The 14,352-nt window shown below is 40.0% G+C and overlaps 1 protein-coding gene across 1 annotated transcript in view; it reads right to left on the bottom strand.

The window, feature by feature from the left end:
* Positions 1–14,352, bottom strand: part of AHCTF1 (AT-hook containing transcription factor 1) — a 69,994-nt gene that overhangs the window by 12,523 nt on the left and 43,119 nt on the right. Inside the window, exons 26-32 of the mRNA XM_019526930.1 lie at positions 13,268–13,463; positions 11,149–11,352; positions 7,180–7,606; positions 5,592–5,694; positions 4,760–4,866; positions 2,318–2,499; positions 95–298 (exon numbers count right to left, since the gene is read on the bottom strand). Coding sequence (XP_019382475.1) covers positions 95–298; positions 2,318–2,499; positions 4,760–4,866; positions 5,592–5,694; positions 7,180–7,606; positions 11,149–11,352; positions 13,268–13,463 — 1,423 coding nt within the window. The remainder of the gene's footprint in view (positions 1–94; positions 299–2,317; positions 2,500–4,759; positions 4,867–5,591; positions 5,695–7,179; positions 7,607–11,148; positions 11,353–13,267; positions 13,464–14,352) is intronic.

Here is a 14,352-nt window from a genome sequence, read left to right as displayed (position 1 = left end):
TTCTGCTAACCAGTTCAGAAATAGTATCTAATCCTGCAGGTTCTTCTGTTTCAGCTTCCCCTTCTTCTCCTTCTAATACTAAAGTAAAATTGTCCTGAGATAAAAGCTCTGCATCCCCTTCAGCTGCATCATTTTCATCAGTGTCTTTACTATCCAGCAAGTCACAAGGGAACTGATCTTCAACAAAACCATAATTATACTGAAGTTTAAGACTGTCAGACAGATGTAGCTCATTGCCTGGAGATGGTTTGGCTGCTTCTTCTGCAGCTTGTGCATGAAATGTGCCATCTTCAACAATCTGAAATAAAAATAAAGAAAATTAAATATTAACACTCAATTAATTTCTGCAAATACTAACTTTCAGCAGATCCTGGTCAATAAGCCTCTTTTTTAATCTATTCAACATAAAAGAAATAGGAGATTCATTAGTGTGGATAAAGTTTGCATATTTAAGGAACTAAACATGAATTATTTCTAAATTAAAACAAGTAGTATAGCAGTTTTAGATGTGCCTATATAAATTTATAATGGATTTCCTACCAGCAAAGATTCAGCTGTGGTGCTTAACAAGCATACAGAAATCCTGGAACTGCCTCCAGTCTATTCTGAGACCAAATAACTGAAGATAAGCTTAAACCAGAAAGCATGCCAAAGATTTTTTGAGGGGAACAGGACAGGTTTGGTTCCAAACTTACTAGCTGGTTGGACTCAAATTATATTATGTTCAGATTGAAGGTAAAGTTGGGATCTCATCCAATTTTTTGTCTTGGTTCCTTCACTAGACAGTCTTCAATAATGGAAGGATGCACACTACCTGATGACACCATCAACATTTTAACCCATGGTAAATGGAGGGGAAATGAACAGAAGAGCAGAACGCAAAAAAGGAAGAGATAATAGGAAATCTTTGGGTTCTCAGAACAACTCCATAAAATCTAAAAACATGAAGAGGTTAGTAATGAAATGACTATAAATACCAATTATCCCATGATGATCAAATATTATGGGTTTGATCAGACAGAAAAATGGGGCAGAGTTTATGCTAGCCCCAATCACGGGCTTTACAGCAATTTTTATAGCCAAAGATTGTGCTGGGCAACTCCTTGGGCCAGTTCACTGTCTCCCAGGTCTTTGCAGTTCCCTATGCAGGACAATTTCTGCCTCTCCTTTTTTTAGATTTGAATTCTTGCATCTTAATTACAGGAACATCCAGAGGGGGCCTCACTTGGAAGGAAGCTGTTCTCTAAAAAGAATTAATAGGAAGACTTGTTAACTCTTTCTCCCAAATATGGACAGTACTGGTCAGCTGCGTAGCAACTCCTCACATGACAACACAGATTAGCATTCACTTGACAAAGACTGCTACAGATCTTCATGGCAGAAGCATACCATTCATTAAGAATAATTAGGAGACTTGACTGAACTCAAGGAATATTGCCAATGTACAGCCTTCTATCTATTTTTAAGACTCCTCTTCTGTTTGTAACAGACTTCCTGCCCCAACTCAACTCAAGGCTTTAAAAAAGATACTGAGAAGACCATGAGATATGCTAACAGGAGGTGGTGGTGATGACAGAAGTGAGGCAATGCATTGTCCTCTCCTCATTCTCCTTTGCAAGCAGCCATGGGACCAACCTCTGCTTCCCTCAGCACATCTGCTCAATTTCTTTCCCAACAAAGTATTCTCCTCAAACAATTACCAGCCACAAGACTCCAATGACTTCCTCTAACCTGCCCTCCCATCCCCACAGCTGGCAAAAACAGAAACAGTGCTTTATTATATTGAGTGCAATGGCAACTGTCATCCTGCATTTTTAGCACATTCCTAAGGCTGGATGCTAATTTTTTGGGTGTGGAAATCCTGAATATCACTACATACAAGTTCCTTTGTGAGCTATGCCCTCAAATGCATAGCTTATTTCTAAAATGGATTTGGGCTCCCAAGTCATTTAGACACCAGAAAATGCTTTCCAACGAACTTAAAAAATGAAGCTGTACTGCCCTCTCTTTTTAATGCTCAAAGCAACAATCAGACATTTGATTGCTGACTACTCAGCTAAGCACCTATGTTAGGAAAAAAAGATGTCAGGGAAAAAATCTCCCAAGAACATATAGCCATTACTGTGATTAGGTTTCCAATGTACTCAGCACTATGGAAACAAACAGGACTACATGTTCTCTTCCCCCAGTAAAGGGCACATGTTAAGCAACTAAAAAGATTTAGAGCTTACACCAAAACATTTTGATACCAGCTATGTAAGGGTCTTAGATTTAAATGCTGCAATAACTGTTTTAAAAGGGGAAAATAAATTCTTACATGAACTCGAGTCTCAGGAACCCTGTTAGAAGATGTTCTTTCTTCTTGCAAGAGAACATTTTCTGCTACTGCAGCCTCCTCTGGGTTCTGGTTTCCATGCAAGTCTGTACCTTTTTCCTTTCCAAGCTGATTTTCTGAGTGAGTTCTAATGACTTCCTCACTGTCAAGTATACTGACTGCAGCTGAAAAAAAATTCCGTTAATTTTTTCTTTTTAAATAAAAATGTGTGCATTTTATGAGTCTGTCATTAAATTTGCTGTACGAATACTGGGGATTTATAAAATAAACTGGTGAAGCATTGGCAAACTGACACCTTTATCCTGGTAGACATACAGAAAAAGGAAGCAACTATTATTGGGATATTCAATATTCCCATACAATGCTAATATTTGCTCAGGTTTACACATAGTAAAGCCAAAACTGAACAGTGAGAATTCAGCACAATCCAGAAGTCTTTTAACCCTCTATCATAGTTTCTGATGTTTCTCAGGACTTTACAAAAAAGCTTTTATGTCACCTGACTATTTTTTCTAGCCTGAATACACCAAACACCCTGCAGTCAACTCGAAGGGTGTTTTAGGGTTACAGGTCCTGTAGCACACTTGATGTAGTTTACATCAAAACTGGAGAATATGAAACAGCATGCAATGCATGTAAAAGCAAACTCCATTCAAAAGAAACTTTATAAGAGCGTCAATTTACTTAGATATCCAATTCAATAAAAATACTGACTATGTGTTTTCTAAACAGACTTTCTTTGATATCTATACTCTGCCTACAAATTGAGGCAAGTTTGCATTACAGTACTAGCTTAACTTGAATCTGTCAAAAGTGTTTAGCGATAGGACAAGTGGCATATTTAACCCTGACAGTTCAAATACTTGTTCCCAATTTCTACTGCTTCAGCTCAGTTAACATACCAAATATACATACATTCATAGTTTCATAGTTAGTAGGGTCAGAAGGGACCTGAGCAGATCATCAAGTCTGACCCCCTGCCATGGCAGGAAAGCACACTGGGGTCAAACGACCCCAGCAAGGTGTTCATCTAGCCTCCTCTTAAAGACCCCCCGGGTAGAAGCCAGCACCACTTCGCTTGGAAGTTGGTTCCAGATCCTAGCCACCCTGACTGTGAAGTAGCGCCTCCCGATATCCAGCCAGAATCTGCTCTCTGTCAGCTTATGGCTGTTGTTCCTTGTTACTCCCTGTAGTGCTCTGGGGAACAGGGACTCTCCCATTGCCTGCTGGTCTCCCATAGCCAGTTTATAGATAGCCACCAGATCCCCTCTCAGCCTTCTCTTGTGGAGGCTGAACAGGTTCAGATCCCGTAGCCTATCTTCGTAAGACCTGCTCTGCTGCCTCCTGATCATGCGAGTGGCCCTCCTCTGGACCCTCTCCATGTTGTCCACATCCCTCCTGAAGTGAAGTGCCCAAAACTGGATGCAGTACTCCAACTGGGGCCTGACCAAGGTTGCATAGAGGGGGAGGATCACCTCCTTGGACCTGCTCGTGATGCATCTGTGGATGCATGACAAGGTGCGGTTGGCCTTCCTGACTGCATCCCCACACTGCCGGCCCATGTTCACCTTGGAATCAATAGTGACTCCAAGATCCTTTTCTGCCTCTGTGCTGGCGAGAGGGGAGTTCTCTAGCCTGTATGTATGCTGCTGGTTCTTCCCCCCCAGGTGCAGTACCCTGCACTTGTCCGTATTGAAACCCATCCTACTCTCATCCGCCCACCTCTGTAACCTGTCCAGATCTGATTGCAGCTCGTCCCTCCCCTCTAGCGTGCCCACCTCCCCTCACATACTAGTGTCATCTGTGAATTTGAACAAGGTGCTTTTCACCCCCTCATCCAAGTCACTGATGGAGATGTTGAACAGTGTGGGCCCGAGCCCCGCGGAACCCCCCTGCCCACATCCCTCCAGGTCGAAAAAGACCTGTCCACCACCACTCTCTGCATACGGCCCTCCAGCCAACTGGCAACCCATCTGACTGTGTAGGGATCAACACCACAGTCGCCTAATTTTTTAATGAGAATGGGGTGAGAGACAGTGTCGAAGGCTTTTCTAAAGCCCAGAAAGACTATGTCCACCTCAACGTCTGCGTCCAAGGATTTAGTGACCTGATCATAAAAGGCCACCAGGTTGGTCTGACAGGACCTGCCTATGATGCACCCATGTTGGTTGCCTCTAAGCATACACTCCCTTGCTGGTCCCTCGCAGATGTGCTCCTGGATAATTTTCTCAAAGAGCTTTCCCAGGACCGAGGTAAGACTAACAGGCCTATAGTTTCCTGGGTCCTCCCTTCTCCCTTTTTTGAAAATGGGGACCACATTGGCCCTCTTCCAGTCCTCTGGCACCTCGCCAGAGCACCACGAGTGCTCGTAAAGCTGTGCCAGGGGACTTGCAATGGTAAGAACATTACAGGTAAGAACGTTACCTGTTCTTGGTGGTTCCAAGGACTGTGAACTTATTGTAATAAGCAGTTCTCTTTCTTCTGATGAAGACTGAATTTGGGGCTCCTTACTGATGGTTTCACCTTGTGAACTGAAAAGAAACAAGTTCCATAGAAAGCTTTAAACTGGCCCTTGTATAGACATCTTCACATTTTAAAATTCAGACACTGCAAACAAATTCAAAAGAAAAACCCAAACCTGCTACCACAAACTATTAGCATTGGACTCCTGGCTCAACTGAACTACACCCATGCATTTAATAACAAGATGATCCAAGTCAGTTAGTGTGTTATTCCTATAAAGTTATGTCTGCAGAATTATTCTTGTAACAAAAAGTTTATAACAAATGACATGAAAGTAAGATCTATACCAATAATGTTACCATAGGCAATTCAGTTTTTCTATGGACTCTGCAGGCTCTTTAATGTATGTTAGCCACAAACAACAATTTTTCAGTTATAGGAAGCTTGGGTGATACTACACAAAGTATACAAATTCTCAGACACAAGAGGGATTTTCAAGTTTATGGTGTCCATTTAACAAAACACACTGGAAGCATTATTCAAATAGTCTTACGAGAGAGTGGATGGTTTTGTAACCACAGTACTTCAAAATCGGTGACTAAAAAGAAAGTTTGACTGCTGAACCTGCAGCATGTTTATACTACAATAAATGGGTCCATAGTCAGGAAGATGCAAGAAACCCATTAAACATTGTTTATATTATAAAAATAAAATAGAGAATAAACTTGAAGTATAAGCCAGCCCACGGATATGCATCTTTGGATACCTGAGTTACTTATTTTTATATACTTACCTTTCACTCGCTGTCAAACAAGCAGAGGCCTCAGCAGCTTGATACACTGATGCACCATTTTCAGGAAGGGTGAGACATTCAGTTTTCAAGTTTCCCCCAAATTCTAGGAACAGAATTAATAACTGAACAAGGAGCTACTTGCTTTATCCACATTTAAACTGTTTATTTAATTGATATACAGACTTCATTATGCACTTTATTAATGTTTCAAATGCAAGAGATCTAATGGAATATCTAAGCCTATAAATGCACAAAGTCTGAAATATTACTACTACTACAAAGGAAGAACCTTTATGCGTACGGTGTTTTCATTATAGTATAATTTGATTTTATATTTTCATTACTACTGAATTCATATTCTTTCAAGAGAAAAAATGAAAAAACTGAAATATTTTTGGGGGATTAGGGAAAAATTTATCTCTATTAAAATTCAATGCATTATTGGACTGGCAGCTGAAGAAAATCAAGCAGCAGCATCTGCTCTTAAAATCAGATGTTATTGTCTCTCAGACTGCTTCTTCCACTTTTCTTGGACTCTGGGCATTTCTAGCTCTTTCTGTAAGTCTTTTCCCCCTTTACTATTTCAATTTCCCCATTTTACCACAGATTGTTCAATATACCCCCTCCTATCTCGTATCTCTGAATGATGATTAACTGAGTTGAAAGAGGCTGGACCTGGGTGTCCAGCAACTGTTAATATTAGCCTTTGCCCTGCACTACAGAAATGACTACAGTAACATGAGAAACATCCTCTTCCTCAAAAGATACAAGGGAAATAATATAAGGATACTTCCAGCATTGAAAAGTGTGTGGAAAAGCATCAGTTTGTCTGATTGCAAGAAGCATGATCGGAGAGCCCAGACGACTAAACTACTTTATTAGATAGTTGGACCTGTAACGTGTTTGGATTGTGGTAATGGACACAGTACTTGGGAACTTCTGCTGGTCACAAAGACAAAGAGCTGAGACACCTCAGTGGGAACAACCTGTCTTCCCCATGACTGCAGAATTCTTGTAGTTTAGTTGCATTCAAACCATCTACTGGAGGGCATTAATACTTCAGTGCATAATCGTTGATGTGAAAATTGCCATTTCAAGATTAGAGGTGACATATAAATGGATGTAGAATACCATAAATGGAATGTACCAGAAATAGCACATCTTGCAACAGTAAAATGGAGGGGAGGGAAATGCTAGATAAAACCCATATTCTCTTTACAAATACTACTACTTTATTTTCAAACAGGTCAGAGACTTTCCTATTGAGAACTCGGTCTCTGGCAAATATGAAGCAGTTACTTAACTCGAAATACAAAATAAATTAACGTAATGAAAATCCTGTCATACTCCAGACCACCTAGACCTGAAATATCAGTCTCTTGGCTGCGACTAAATGTAAGCCCAAAGGGCAATTTATTCATAGAATTTAAGATGCCCAAGAACAAGAGTTTATAATGTAGTCTTTTCCAAGTGTCCCTGCCTATTACATCTGGTAGCACTATGTAACTAATGTACAATAAAAGTATCATTTAAAGGTATCCAAACTGTCAATTTGTTAGATAACAAGTTATTACACAATGAGACATACCACTTTGTTTCTCCAACTCTGAAGAAGCTGGTTGTTCAGTCTGTGAAGGTTTGTTTTCCACCACTTCACTAACTTCTTCCATTTTCTTCTGTACCTCAGCAGCATCTTCAGTGGAGGAATCTGCTGATTTCAAGGCTATAAAGATGACATCATCTTCAAAATCACCTGGTGATTTTGCATCTTGATATTCCAAAGTAGTTTGGTCTGACCTGGCAGAAAAATCACTAGTTTCTTTGCTGACTTCCATTTTCTCCAAGTCATCTCCTGTTATGTCTTCTGAGGATTCATCCAATTCAACATGATCTTCCTCATGACTGCTCAAAGTAAAAGGAGCAACTTCATCTCTGTTCTTAGACACAGTGCCCTCCATTTGAACTCCAAGACTATGTTGAGATGAAACTATAAATTGTGTATCATCTCCTGTCACCTTTATTAAAAATAAGACAAACAAGCAATTAATGATATTCAAGATTTAACTATCAACTAAAAACTACTTCCAATATTTAGTTGAAGACTTCCAACTTGGTAGGCAAAACTAGACTTGGTCAGATTATTTCCTTTTTATAACTTCACTTATTAGTCAAATCCATTGATGTGTTCAAGTTTGGGAAAATAGAAAATTTAAAATCCAAAAAAAGCATTTTCCAAGAATTCTAATTTATTGAGACTGTTCCTATTTAAAACAATATTTAAGATTTGGTCTAATCTAAATGATGATGTCCCTTTAAATTTATATTTATATTAATATGCCAATATGCACTATTCATTTAGTCCTAGGCTGAAGTGTAGATAGATCAACAATTTATTACACCCTGAGGCCCTTAGGATGTGGTCTTTCCTGTAAATAGCCTCAACAGTCTCCCAACTCCCACATGGATTCTGATAAAGTTTTACATACGAATACACCTAAATTATTAAAGCAGTATTCGCTATGATTTCTCTGACTACTTGTGAATGAAACTTTTTAAATCAAACTATGAATCACATATGTTGTGCTCAGTAAAATCATCAGTACTGTCATTATACAAGTCTTCAATTTCCCAAGACTAGATTTTGTACTGATCTTGAGGGGGGAAATGGGGGGTTAGGGTAGGGCTTGTCATGCATTCCAAGCAACTGTCCTGATTGGGCAAGGTGTTTGACACCTCACAAACATCACTGAGAAGTCAACAGTATTACAAATCTGGGAGTAACAAAACTTCATTTGTTTCATATCTGCTGGCTCACTTTCCTACAAGACTCATTTACTGACATCTACCTCTGTAAAAAAAACTAGCAGTGATGGGATCCTTGTGGCAGAAAGCTAAGCCTTTTAAAATGCAGCTTTTGCAAAAAGACTGCTATTCCAAATTATCCACTCATTTTTCAATCTGTTCAGGAAGAAGAGTACAAGAGGACACAGGAACATTGAACTATCAAGAGCTCAAGAATAAAGCTAATAAAGTTGTCTAGAGGAAAGGGGCAAGATTTTGAAATGCACAACTCATTAGCCTGCTATAATAAGGAAGCCAAAAAAACGCCCCCAAAACAGCTGAGTCCCAGAATCTGGTTAGGACTTTAAATGGGACCTAATTTGCTGTTCAGATATCACAAAGAAGGACCAGATAACACCAAAACAGATCCATAGAACTGGGAGATGCTCCATCTCAGAGGCATGAATAAAAAACAATACTGAAACCGCATATGGCTTAGAGCCCCATATAGAATTTCCCAAACAAAAAGAAGCTGGAATCTGGAAAAACTGCACCTGGAAGACAGACTTCAACTGAAAGAAATGAAAATAGGAGCAACAGGGCTAAGTACAAACAGTTAAAAAGCCCGAAGCTGAATTGATTAAATTTTCACAAGTTAGTCCAAATTGTGTAGATCAAACTGATGAACAAGTAAACCGACATTCACTTGTGATTCTGGAAATGCAGCCATATACCTGCAGTGGCTCAAGCCAGAAGCTGGGGAGAGCTACAGCACACCTCCCTGCTCAGCTGGAACAGACAGCTTGGGCCAAGACTAGTCCACTCACTCTGTGGGGGAGGGGCAGTTGCAGGGAGGTGCAAAGCATCCTGGGATGCTGGGGGACTATGCATTAATTTGAATATGAAGGGGATCTGGGACAGAAGTTCAATAAATCAATTTAACCTAAATCAGTTAAGTCTGATCCTGCACCCATCCAGGTTTATCTTAAACCAGTTCTGGCCATTTTGAAAGCAGTTTATGCGCACTGCACTTCTGATGTGTTACAGATTTGAACCGGTTTCTGATCACTTGTACAGATTTGTGTGTAAATTCTGTCCCTAGCCCAGAATTCTGTTATCAGTAGACAGCACAGTGAGTGCATCATGACATCATGAAATGGCCTTCTGAGGATCCAGGCTTCTGGTGAGTGACAGGGTACAGAATACCAACTATTTGAGGAGAACAGTGTTAAACAGTCTCTCCAGTATAAGGGAGGGAATATTGAGTCTATCTCCCTACAGCACATAATGATTAAGTCAACTAGCTCCTGTGGAATGAAACACCAATGTTATACCTGTGCAGGGCTTGTGAAAGAAGTGCCATGTCAGGCATGTCTGTTGGCTGGAGGGTGATATACAGAGACTGAGAATAGTAGAAAAGTTTAGGGAGATGCTTAATGGTACCCCCCAAAAAAACCCAGCCCCCCGCCCAAAAACAAGACCCCCCCATACTTTCAGGGATGAACGTTCTGCAGTGATCAGCTTTATTTGCTATTTGTCCATAAGTTCCTAAAGAATCCACATGGATTTCCATCTCTAAAATGCTCTGTGAAAGGAGGATGCAGGATCTCTTGAATTTAGCACGAGTTCAGTGAGATTTGATTGTGCAGGATGCACTGTTTTTTACGGAAAGACTCCCAGGTCTTGATCAGGAAAACACGGCAGACCAAGGAGAAGAAAAAACAAAAAAGTCACCCTACCCTCCACCCCACCCCAGGTGTGACCATGTTAAATGGGCTAGGTCATATTAAATATTATTAAATATGATATCATACTAAATAGGGAAAAGGTTATGGTGCTCATTCCAGTGCAGCAGAACAAGGTCAGAATCTCTTGGGAAGTGCCCTTGATATCAAACAGTTCAAAGTACAATTTTGTTGCTGTTAAGCTGTCTAACTCTTAGCACTGTCACTGATCATATTGTGAATATTATAAGGCCATATTTTGAAGGACAAAATCTGTTCTTTGGGACACAAGCAAACTTTTCACACAAATGAAGGACATGAGTTTTGACAGGAAATGTTTTTGGGTCCAGGATACAATTTCTAATCTCAAAACTGCAGTTACAAGCCTCAACCACAGTCAATCGGAGCATTCACTTATGCTTTGTTAAACTGAGATTTAAACACTTATTCTGACTGATTCAAAACAGGAGCTTGAACCTAGGTCTCTCTTGCATGTAATAAATGCTCTATCAACTGGCGTACTGGATATTCTATGTTGGGGTATGGTGTATGCTCTCAACCCCTCCCCTCATTCTCTTTCGAAGGTTTTCTTGAGGAAGATTTTAGTTTTGCCCCAATATGAACAAAAAATATGCGTGTCCGCCCAGTTCCACTCAACCTGGAGAGGATCTAACACAAGTTGAAGTTGCAGAAAAAAGGAGTCTATTGGTATCACCTGTTAAACTGATACCGAAGGACAGGACTGTTAAATTCTGGGTGAATTATGTAAAGCTTAATTCCACCATCAGGTATGCTACATCTGACAATACCCTTGACAAGTTGGCAACCATAAAAAATGGCCAATACCTTACCGCAACTGACATAATTAAGGATGCCTCTGGATTCTATTAGCAGCACTTCTAAATTCAGACGGCTACTGCAAGTACTTTACATGTACTAAGTAGTTTATAAATGATTTACTGAAAGCTTTAAAAATCAAGGTCAAGTAGCAGTCTAGCAAGCCTCAGTCTTAGCAATCACATCTCCTTTAACCAAGGTGTAGCTCAGCTTACCCCAGCTGTCCATTTTGTAGTTGTGTTCTCTTCCAGGAAAGAAATTCTAGTTTCCTTTGCCCGTAAAGGAGGAGTTATTGATCTTCCTGGTGATACAGAAGGAGTCGCTACAGGTGTGGTGCGAAGACTGGATCTCAAAATAGATTGAGGAGTAAACCCAGGGAAACCAGAGGAAGCAGCAGATGTGGCCAAAGCTTTGGCTCTCTATAAAAATAAAAACATCTTGCTTTAACAGTAAACCATTTTCTGATCATTGAACAGAAGACTATACACAAAATGTCTACTCCAAACAAACTAAGGCTGGAACAGAAAGAATGAATTCTTAAATGCATTTTTTAAAATTTAATAGATAAAGCAAAATTTAAATTATTTTTTAAATTTAATAGATAGCAAATTAAGATACACTAATGGTACATCATGCCCATCACACCTTTCATCTCTCAGGATAATTTTGGTTGTAGTTTTAAATCAGTTAACAAAAATATTGCTGCATATTTGTGTACGAGGGGAACTTTTGTTCTCATGCACAAAAGATCAGGGACGTTTTTTGTTGCATGAGGGGCGAAGAGGTGGGGAAGAGCGTCAGAAAAATGAACAAACACAGACTTCCACAAGTGCACTGATATAACATTATGAATACAAAGAAAAAATGTCAAGAACTGATCAAATCGTTATTCTGATACCAAAACAAGATCATGTTCCTTGAGTTTATTAATAGTGTGTTCGCTTGCATTTGATGCCTATTAAAACGAATACTTATAATTCAAGTATGCTACTATGTTGTAAAATACCTGCAACAACTAAGGGAAGACAGATGCACTGTATTCCTCATCATACCTGCATGACCTCTAAACAAAGAGAAAGGGCAGTGGTTCTAAACCTCACAGGTGAAGATTACTAATACAGACACTGCAGCAAGTCCTCCAAGGACTCCCCCAAAGAGGCGTATGGGGCAAGGTCCTTAGGACCACAGCCACAGAATACAGTGCTGCATCCCAAATGGCAGTCCAGATCAGTCAGCTGATTTTTCACTATTTTTGATAACCATGACATGCCCCTTATGCAATGCTATGCAGGACGCCTTTCCATCTTTCAGGGATTGGATGAAACCAAAAATCTTAAGGAGTGTTATTTCACTATCAGAAAAGCGACATCCTCATCTGGAATACTATACTGAGTTCTGCTCACCTTTTCTTAAAAGGATTCAGTAGAAGACTATTCCATGTGAAGAGTTAAAAGATCAGTTAAAAGAAATATAGTTATATATTCTTCCTTTTACTGTACCATACATACATACACGGTGTACATGTGTGATGAATGCAAAAATATTGTTTATGTATTTATCATGTACATACACACGCACAAAACAAAGCAATAATAGTTCAACAAGGAAGCTTACTGCAACAAGGTATCATTGAAGGTAAGTAGTCAGGCAAGTTCACAAAAGGATTAGAGTCTTATAGCCACAAAGCTCCAAGAAAAGGACTGAGATTTACACACACAAAAGCATCTAACATTACAGTCAACAGGCGAAAACAAGAGAGATGCGCTCTGCACCGAGTCAAAAGGCAAATTAACTACATGAAACATTAGAAACTTCTCTACTGACAAACAATCCCATCAGGCCACCTGTCCCCAGTAGGGCACAGTCTTCTGTCATGTCCAGGACCATGGGGCCTCCTCCTCCCCCATAGCCCCAGCTCTTACCTCCAAGATGTTGCTCTGAGCAGCACCCCAGCTAGGTGGTGTTTCCCCCAGCTGCTGGTGCAAGCTGCCACCTCTTTGCAGTTCAGGGCTCAGCTCTTATACAGCACAGCTGGGCCCTGCTCGCAATCAGGTAACTCTGCCTAATTGGCATTGCAGGCAGTTGCAGGCTGCCTTAGATGCCACTCAGGCCCCTGCTAGTAACAGAGCACCCTGTGCTCTTTTGTTACAGTTGGAAATAACCTACTGATTTACAAGACTCCTTTCCTCTCTACATATGGTTTCTAATGGCATTATGTATACAAATACAATGCTTTTAGAGAGCCAGCATTTTGATGCCTATACATTTGACATTATGTATTGTGATGTTTCTCACAAAGTTTAAAATACTTAAAAGAGTAGCAATTTTACATACCTTAACCACAATAGGAGTCTCCAGCAAATTTAACTCTGATGGTCTTGAAACTTTCTTGTGAGACATGGAACTCTGCGAGGTTGACTGCAGTGGGCTGGAAACAATGCAAGAAGCAGCAACTCTACAGGGTGTCTGCCAATTCTTCTCAAGTGCTGGAGAATACAGAGGAACTGGACAAACCACCAAATCCAGCAATCTGTCAAGGTTTTAGATTTAAAATGTGAAAATCAAATTTGCTTTAAAATAGTCTAATCTGATACCTTACAAGAAAGGTTACCTGCTTTTCTTGTTTTGGACAATAGCTTAATAAAGCCTTATTGATAAATCCATGAATTAATAAGTATGTGGCCTTGAAGATGGCTTTTAATTCTAAAAACTCTTAGTTATTAGAGGTACCTCCACAGACAGCATGAAACTACATAAATCAGGCGGACCTAGATTTTGCTTCAGTTGCCATGCTGTTCCTTCATCAGCTGGAAAAAGTGCACTTACAAACTTGGCAGCTGAGTCTCTGGGATGTGAGCACTCCTTTCTGAGCAAAAGCTCTGCAAGTTAAATTCCCTCTCCACAGAAAAGTAGGTAGCATTATTCACCATGCTCTTCCTGATTAGAAAATAGTTTAAGCTGAGAAAATTGGTAAAGTTCTATCAATACTTCAGCAGTTATGGCCAGCTTAAAAACTTCAGCAGCAATATTATACCCTAGGCAAAGGTAACAAAACCTTTTTATATATAAATAAAAAAATAAAAAATAATTAAAAAATGAATGATTAAGGGTGGAGGCAAAAGTAACATCTGAGTAATTTAAAAGTGCAGCTGCACTTTGAACCATTTCAAAACTGGAGCATTTCAGCGGTAGACAGATGTGCAGCCTCTTATTATGACCCCCAGACAGCATTTCAAAATTGCTGCAATAGTATGCTTTCCAGTCAGAGCACTTCAGCAATCAAAGGGCCTTGGAGAGAGTAGGGAAAGGACAACCATATAGGCAGAGCAGAGGTAGGGCAGACAAAAGAGTACTCACAGACAGTAGCTTGTTCTCCTTGCTCTCTGATATGGGGGGGGGGGGGGGGGGGGCGGGGGGGG

The sequence above is a fragment of the Gavialis gangeticus genome, unplaced genomic scaffold (genome assembly GCF_001723915.1).
Source record: "Gavialis gangeticus isolate Ggan-Ray unplaced genomic scaffold, GavGan_comp1, whole genome shotgun sequence".
Classification (NCBI taxonomy): domain Eukaryota; kingdom Metazoa; phylum Chordata; order Crocodylia; family Gavialidae; genus Gavialis; species Gavialis gangeticus.
Note: the sequence above shows the minus strand (reverse complement) of the source record. Positions and strands in the feature narration are given on the sequence as shown.